The sequence below is a fragment of the Eleginops maclovinus genome, chromosome 3 (assembly GCF_036324505.1).
Source record: "Eleginops maclovinus isolate JMC-PN-2008 ecotype Puerto Natales chromosome 3, JC_Emac_rtc_rv5, whole genome shotgun sequence".
Lineage (NCBI taxonomy): Eukaryota > Metazoa > Chordata > Actinopteri > Perciformes > Eleginopidae > Eleginops > Eleginops maclovinus.
The window spans coordinates 6339547-6348456 of NC_086351.1; the positions used below are offsets into that span (position 1 = coordinate 6339547).

The window sequence follows — 8910 nt, forward strand, 5'->3', positions numbered from 1 at the left end:
GCTGTCTTTGGACATAAGCAGACCAAATTAAGAAACATACAGAATTGTAATTAAAAGCAAAACAATGTCAAGTATGAGTTATTATGAAAGGACATATGTTCATTACGCAATGCACAAACACTACACAAATGTTTAACATAGGATAGAAAAGCTGAAATCTTGCATATATAAACGTTTTTAGCAGTAGAGCTGGGACAGCAGAGCGGTATTTATTGTTCTACACAGGCCAACATACCATTTCACACAGTCAGGGTCAAGGCAAACAAGCTCATGATAATTGAATATTGATATGTAAGATGTATTGATGCGCTATGTTGGAAACTATAGAACTTTCCACATACTGTAAAAAGCAGATGGTGCTATATGGGTTAAATCTGATACATATCCCGGAGTACTGGCCCCATCAAACAGACTGCTATTATGGCAATGTGATATCTGCTGACAATGAGGCCTATAAAAATGTGTTTATTGTCAAATCTGTAAATATTTATCATACAAAATCCATACTCTTGTCTTATTCATGCAGAGGTTTGGATGCATTTGACAAAACAATCCTTTAAAAACATGCATTTAACACGTAGCTCTTGAAATGGGAGGCTTCTGTTTGTTCTATGGTCATACATTACCTTTGAATTTAGATAAATTGAGTAAACATTAAAAAAAAAATCTAAAATCTAATCCCCTTCTCACAACAGACGTAAACAAGTTATTCTTAATATTCATTTGATAGACTATTGAAACAGAAAATGTGATGTCACTTAACGTCCATTAACATTCAATAAGTATTGTAGAATATCAAACAGTTCAATTCTAGCTACATAAAATGGTATTTCCAAAAAATGCATATGTTTAAAGCCACAGTTTGTCAAAGGAAGACAACAAAATTGACAGAAGGATAAAGATCAATAAACCATGTTTCACATCTCAACATGTAACTAGTCGTGTCCTGTCAACAGGAAGTGGTTGAAACAATAGCGAGGCATTAAGCCACAGCCTGTTGGTAAGGCAGCTCTATTGCTTTTAGAAGGGAAGGGCAAGTACACAGTGTTTTCGGAAATGCATCATTATTTTCCTGAGACTTTTTTGTAAACTCTTTGTTCTTGTTAAGTGTGCTCATTCAGTGAAGCCTTCATCACATTTGATGTTAAATTTGGTTGAGGATTTCCCCGTGTTTAAGGCACATTGCATGGATACTAAAAGTCTATACGAGTCCCTGATAATTCAACAGAAAAGGATCAAATGGTAGAATAAAATTAAGCATTTAAATAGTCTGAGGATGATTTCCTATTAAGGAAGAACTACATTTTATAGGAGCAGTGTGTTCATTCATTCCCTGATTATCAAGTACAAAGAGATTAGATTCAAAATAATAACAACAATGACAAATTATTAAAAAGGTACAAATATTTAATTCAGTTTTAAATTACTCACTATATAAAGGCACATTTTGCTCATCAGTCTAAATGAAAAACACTGCCTTCTGCAATGCTGCTCATAAACAGCAGGAGGCACCGTTGCACTTCAGCAGAGAGGAAGACATCTGATTCAATAAAATAAAAACCCTACATTTTACAAATTCCCTGAAAAGCTACTTTTTCTCTGAAAAAAATCAGTTCATCAGATTCCTTCAGATAGTGGTAACTTTAAAACAAAAGATTGGTGGGTAAGATCTTGGGCTTATGTTGCTGGGGTCAGAAAGATATTAAAAACCACAGCAAAGACCACAAATATGACATAACCCACTATACACAGCCAGAAACGAGGGTCTTTGAGGAGCTTCATGTTGTAAGCGCTGAAGAAGACGTAGCCGATGGTCATCCCGGCTGCAATTCCCCCAAAATGAGCCACAAAGGACACCTGGTAGGAGAGGGGATAGAGTCAGTTAACCTTTAGGCCTAATTACCCAAACGACATGGTACATATACCCTCAAGTACTGTCACCCGAACTCACACCCCCAAAAACCTGCAGGAACAGTTCAACAGCCAAAACAAAGAGTCGTGTGGGGGAGATAAGGTAGATAACAAGGCGGGGGAGGGAATAGTGGATCGGGTTTTTCTGAAACCTGGTCATCAGTTGATAAATTAAGCAAGCTTTATCAAACAGGAAGAAGATACTTTATGTTTTCAGTTTAATTTCTCAACAAACAACCAAAAAAAGCAGGTTGTGTGAGAAGTGTTTGGTTTTTTCAGTCTGTGGCCTCACAGGTGGTATTTATCTGGAAGAATAATCAAGAGCCTACTAATCCTGCCTGCAGCCACAAGCAAATTAAACCCATCATCAAACACCGTCAGCTCGGGGGAGGTTAGCTGGATTAACTGGATTTCTCTCGAGGATATTTTCTTATCTGAGAGGGTTTAAGAAGGGTTTTGTTTTTGCTGATACCCTCTACTGTACAGGGGAAAGAAAATCTTACATTCAAACCATCCTCATTGCTGACAAATCTTCTGTAGAAGGCAAATCCAAAATCTGTTCCAACTGGGGAGGACGAAATAATAAGTGTTACTGTCAAGTGAGATTGCAGCAGGTACAAAATAAATAAAAATACATGGATGTACCAAATATCACAATGGCGAGGATTCGAAACACTCCAAGGAGAGGAATCATCTCTCGGAAATTCTGTGGAATTAAAGGAAATTATCAGTCAGCATACTTATATTTCAGCTTAAAAAATTCACATGATCCCTTAAATGGCATTCAGACACCATCAATGTGACATTGACTTAAAAAATGTGATTGAGCAGGTAGAGTACACACATGTTAATGTCAGCTATCTTATTAAGACATGTTGACCCTTTGTTAAACTGCATTTATTTTCATACCATCTCAAACATCGAGCAGTGGAAAAACTAAGTGTGGAAGGTTTCCTCCCACAACAGCAAAGTAAACACTTCATACCAACTTTGAGCTGCATGTAAACTCACCACCACTGCGTTCATAAAGTATCCTCCTATCAGAGCATAAACGCCCCCAGAAGCTCCCACCAGAGCGCTGAGAGGATCAAAGATGGAGCTGGCCAAAGAGCCTGAGAGGAAACAGAGAATTTTTTTTTTTAAATCTGTGGCATTTCTGACAGCCGGGACTCAATACAACTCAAACAGGAAAAAACAACTTCATGATGGCGTTTGATCTCTGGGTGCATTCACGGACACTGATCAAGTCCAGCGAGATCAAGGACCGATTCAAGGCTCATTTATTGGCAGTCTACAAAACAGGGTTGCACAGCTAAATGTTGTGGCAGCTTAATCAGAACAGAACTAAAACAGTATTGCATTCCTGGAGTGCAGTTTCGGGAGGAATGTGAACATCAAAACAATGTTGATCTCCCTGGGATAGATAATATGGCTGTAAACACATCCCTAAGCGACTCGTCTAACAATGGAAAGTTACTCTAAAGGGGGCAAAGAAGGTGACGCTCACCTGCCAAGACCCCCGCCATGTAAACCATCCCCACTTCAAATCCTTTGTGCACCAGCTCCAGCGGGATTCCCAGCAGCAGCTGCATCACCAGATTCCCCACGATGTGCTGCACACTAAAGGCAGAGGTGGAGAATATGCAGGGTATACTTCAGAGGTGAAATGAGAGGTTTAATATCAGGGGGTAGACAGTATATTATAAACAAATACAGCCCCTACAAGGTGTTGATGGTTAGTTTTAAAACAATGTAGGGGTATTAAAAGGATAGTCCTGTGCTTTCCAATAAGAAGAACACAACCATGTCTTTGACACTTAGTCCTAAGCTCATTTGTCCAATTGAAGATTTGATATAATAGTATGATTAAAAAAAACGAAGTATTTTTTGGAGATTGGAAGTGTCCGGTGCCTTGCTCAAGGGCACCACAGCAGGGCCTAGGAGGTGAACTGGGACCTCTCCAAGTAGCAGTCCACTTTTCCGTATTTCAAGTCTGTTCGGAGATTTGAACCGGCGACCCTACGATTCCCAGTCCAAGCCCCTACTGACTGAGCCACTGCTGGACATTTTCATGGGATTCATTGGGAAAAACATAGAATTTGTTATCCTCTAAGCTATTATCCTGCAGGGTGTCTATCAGTCAGAGATTGCGTTCCTCTTTCTAATCTAGTGTTCTCATGGGCTTCTGTATAGTCATGGTTTTGTGTTCCCCTTTGGCTTATATACTCATGATTTTGAGACTGTTTGCTCGCCACATCTCATGACTTGTGTTGACAGACGTTTGACCATGTACCTACCTATAAAAAGCTAATAACATGCTGAAGTAACCCAGCAATAAGGGGGAAGTGTCAAAATCATGACGACATAAAACAAACAAAGGAACACTGTTGCAGACAAAAGGGTTGAATCACCGACTATAGAAGTCCCACAAAGATTATGGACTTGACTGCAAGGTACTGTACTGTAACAAGTGTGTGGGTATTTTTCCAATCCCCACAGTGACTCAAGCTCTGGTCGTGTAATTGTGGTTTCTGAGAAGGACTGCCCATGCTTACCCAGCGTGGACAAACATGTAGGAGATAAAGCGCCATGCTTCCTGCCTTTGCTCAGGCTTGTATGTCAGCGGGCTTTTCCAGATGCCTTCATCTAGGGTCACCCACTGCTTCTGAGGCTTCCACACAGCGTAGTAGATAAACACTGCCAGCTGATGAAGAACAGAAAATACACACAAGTCAGTCTTTAGAGAATAAAGAAAAACAAATAACTGTGCTTTCGTTCAGTTAGCAGCATCAAGTGTGGGGGTCGAAGTTAAACAGCTGAGAAAATAAAGATGGGAATGATGAATCAGAAATACAGATGTTGAAGTGTGTTTAAAAGGCTGCAGCAAATCCCACAGAGGGATTTTCATTGCAGATCCTTAATGCCTGCTTCTGTGGGAATATACAGCGGTGGCGCGCTGAGAGACAACACTGCGGCTCAGTCGATTTTCTCTGGATAAATAAAGTGCATCCTGTCTCCAATAAGAGAGTATTCACAGGCATTCAAATGCAGTGACAGTGGACATCTGTGAGCGACAAAGAGTGAGCTGTTCATCCCAAGTATGAGTAGAGAAGTGTGCAAAACACTCAGCGATAAGAAAGAGAGACTAGTGTCAGCCAAACTGACTTTAACAGTACATTTGATCAAGATTTTATAGGTTTTTATTCAAATTGATTCATCGGACAGTAGGATTAATGTTAAGGACATATTCAAATCAATTGAAGTCCCACTTAACATGTATAAACCTTTATTTAATGGTTTATACCACAGTATAATGTAGCAAAAAGGACATTTGGAGGTATATTAATGTGTCATATTTGTGAACAATATTTTATATCATATATCTGTGATTTACTGTGTCATTCAATATCTGTTTACAATGTATTTCTTGCTGAAGTATACATTAATAAACACATTGTTCTCCTTATAATTACTACAATTTGCTGTACTTTAAGTAAATGCCTATAAATGCTAAATATGGGTACTCAAGTTAAAAAGAAAATTGTAATTAAAAAGTGCAGCAGGCTGGCCATTTTGGACAAAAAGAAGTCAAAGGGAAAAAGTGCATTTTTCTAATCTAAACAGGAAGCTAATCTCCTCTGTTCTGACTCACAAGTCTTATTTTTCCCTGACTACAACAAAAACGTCCCTCTAAGTAGTTCTCCTTCACATTAATACAATGCTACTTTAAAAGCATTATTAGTGACTTTACCTAAGTTGTACTAAAAACAGTATACTTTGTTTTAAGTCCATTTCCCCCTGACGCTCCACATTGCACAATCCATTACCTAAATCTAAAAGTCCAAAAGACTCAGTGTTTCTTTGTTTACACATTCAGGAGAAAATAAAGATTTCAGAATCTCACCAGTGAGATACCAGGTCTAACCTGAAGATACCAAGACTGAAAAATGCTGTTTTCATTGACACCATGCCTACTGCCCGCTGGGGAGGCCTGCATTTCATGAATCTGGATATTCAGAGGCAGCGATGGAGATGCCAAAATAGACAGGAAGAAAGAAATGAACTCATTGCTGTACAGAATCCTCTCAGTTAAGAGCACTTCGTCTTAGTAAAATCCACAATTTTCCATTATAAGTCAACTGTTTCCATACGTGTCGTGACTTAAAAACATCCCTTCTATCACGTCACGTCATAACTGCTCTACTTAATACAATCACAGTAATTAACACACAGACTACAGAAGGGATATGTAGGCTGTATGTATGAATACATAACAGAATCCATACTGACGATCCTAGCACTCATACATTATGTGCGTCAGGAGCTACCTCTGCAATACTGATGAGGATGATGAAGATGGGGGGTGGGCAGCAGTTTGCTCGTTCCAAGTATTTGCTGCGGGAGTCTTCTGGAAGCATCCATTTGGAGACAGACAGCTGGAACTTCTCACAACATCCGAGCTTTCTTTGGCCGTCGGGCTGGTCCTCTGTGATCCTTAGCCGCCTCCCGTCTCGGTCCACGGGGAACGGCTCCTGCTGTTCGAGATCGATGTCCTCCATCACTGTCCTCCAAACCTGCAGCACAGCAGGGTTGATACTCTGAGTTAGGGATGGGCCTCTAAATAAACCATAAAGTTGAATTATCACCTCTCAAACAGCTTTAACAACAACTCAGTTCTCTGCAAAGCCTCACACTGCATTAGTTACAGCCAGGTGCCCTTAATAAAACTGACTTCCACTTACTATTATTTCCAGGATGGATTAATAGCTGTCCCAAAAAATTATTTTAACATATTGTGGAAATACTTTAACTTCAGATGTTTTATTTTATCCAAAAACCTAAGATAGTGAGTTTACTATAGTGCATGACAATGAAAAACATCACTTTCACACACTTTGAGACGCTGGAAACAGCAAAGATTTTACATTTAACCAACTTTATTTTATAATGAAAATAGTAGCTGACATATTTAAACACCTGTCTTTATATTTAAAGTGTGCATGATTGTGTACAATTGTCAAGCCCCAGAGTCCTGAAATACAATGTTGTGTTTCAGTGTAAAAGCGTGTGATCCAGCAAGGTGAAAATGTCAGATATATTATGTACACAGGTTTTCATGATAACTCTGACTGAACGCTCACTTCAAATGACACCTCGATATATCCAGAATGACTTGGTGAGATAGATACAGCTCCGGAAAGAATTATGAGACCACTCAGAGTTTTTCTTAAATCTTTATCTCTACATGTATGGCAGCCATTCCAGTGTCTGATGAATTCCAACACAGAGAAAATTGTCAGTAATTTATAGAATACAATCATGAAAAATAAAAAAAGGTTTTAACTCAAAGACATATCTATAAATAATAAAACAAGAGAAAATGAAAATGCTGAAGTGGTCTCTTAATTTTTACAGCGGCTGTATATTTAATAGTATTTGAATATGTATTAAGGTGTAAAATGACCTTCTTATAAGGGCATTGGTGAGGTAGAGAGTTCAATTAAATGTGAAAAAGGAGACATTTTAAACCAAACAACACTGAACATGAATCATTTCTCCTTTTACTATCTAAACTGAGATTCAACAATATAGTTTCCCGACTGAAAATAATCTGATAGAGAACACAGTTAACAGTAGGCAACCACAGCCTGCTAATTAGCGTTTCCTGTTTACTGGGCGTTGTAAACTAATACTGACAACGTTAAAAGCATAGGTAACGCTCCTCGCCATTTAGAAGTGTTCTATATTTGTTTTGAATTAATTCGAAACTGTGGTCTTTACTCACCTAAACCTTCAACAGGAAGAGTGCAGATAGCTCCAGGCGGTCCCAAACGCATAAATATTGATCCAGCTAAACCAATTCAAACAGCTGAATAGATGAGACTAGGAATGCATGAGTTCATATACTCTACCAGACTTCTAAATAGTTACGTTTTCAACAACAGTTTTCCATTTCGGTAAAATCCCGCTGAATCCCTTCCCAGAAACCGACCGTCTATGTGGGCTCCGAGGAACAAAAAAGAAGGAAAGAGCCCTGGGAGATAATTATAGACCTTTGCTAGCTTTTTCCTGCAAGAAGCTTCCTTCCTCGATCTAAACAACCCACCACTTCCAGTCCTCTACAGGACAGTTTTACAGAAGCACAGCGAATAATGATGTCTAGCACCTGCACGCAACAACAACAGCCTACCTGTTTCTTCGTGCCACACCTGGGATTAGTGACGTCAGCGAAACATTATCCAGATTATCCCACCCCCTTCCTCACCTCCCTCACAGCCCGGGAAAAATGGAACCAAAAGCGTCCATTTTTTTTTATCCACGTTGCTGTATGGTCCAATACACTGGAAAGCGTCTAATTTGGTTAAGTGTATTGAGGTTAAAATCCATTTTCAATATAAATGTTTCATTACCTCAAAGATACCACAAGGTGGAAGTAGAGTGAAGCATTAGGGACAAAGGAAAGGCCCCACATTTTACATTGGTGGTATTCACAACAAAAATGTACTTCCAAAATGGTTATACATCACTGATATCATGAGCAGGTGGAGTAAAAGCAAACTAAACACATATGACTGTCTGTGGTTCTTGTGATTTCTAAAATCCGAAACCTCTACGATACTCTGCAACTTCTACAGGTGCACCATCGAGAGTATCCTGACTGGCTGCATCACCGCCTGGTATGGCAGTTGCACTGCCCTCAACCGTAAGACTCTACAGAGGGTGGTGAAAACTGCTCAGCACATCACCAGGACGGAGCTGCCATCCATGGAGGACCTCTACACCCAGCGGTGTAGGAAGAAGGCCGGTAGGATATTAAAGGACCCCCATCACCCCAGCAACAATCTGTTCTGTCTGCTGCCGTCTGGCAGACGGTACCGCAGCATCCGGACCAAGACCACCAGACTCAGAGACAGTTTTATACCACAGGCTATAAGACTACTGAACTCCTGAGCTGTGTGAATGTCTACTCACATCTGTTTATAGTACACACATACATAT

The 8910-nt window shown here is 39.6% G+C and overlaps 1 protein-coding gene across 3 annotated transcripts; it reads right to left on the minus strand.

The window, feature by feature from the left end:
- Nucleotides 1–450: 450 nt before the first annotated feature.
- On the minus strand, nt 451–8247 carry rhbdl2 (rhomboid, veinlet-like 2 (Drosophila)). 3 transcript variants are annotated; one of them, XM_063878896.1, is made up of 8 exons: nt 8102–8247; nt 6240–6485; nt 4467–4615; nt 3419–3531; nt 2923–3023; nt 2557–2617; nt 2415–2476; nt 451–1857 (listed from the first exon to the last, which is right to left on the minus strand). In XM_063878896.1, exons 2-8 carry the CDS (start codon nt 6468–6470, stop codon nt 1678–1680), a joined length of 897 nt encoding a protein of 298 aa, XP_063734966.1. In that variant the 5' UTR covers nt 6471–6485; nt 8102–8247; the 3' UTR covers nt 451–1677. The 3 variants fall into 3 exon arrangements, with proteins under 3 accessions (XP_063734966.1, XP_063734965.1, XP_063734967.1); XM_063878895.1 differs by lacking the exon at nt 8102–8247 and adding an exon at nt 7697–8095; XM_063878897.1 differs by lacking the exons at nt 2415–2476; nt 8102–8247 and adding an exon at nt 7697–8095.
- Nucleotides 8248–8910: the final 663 nt, after the last annotated feature.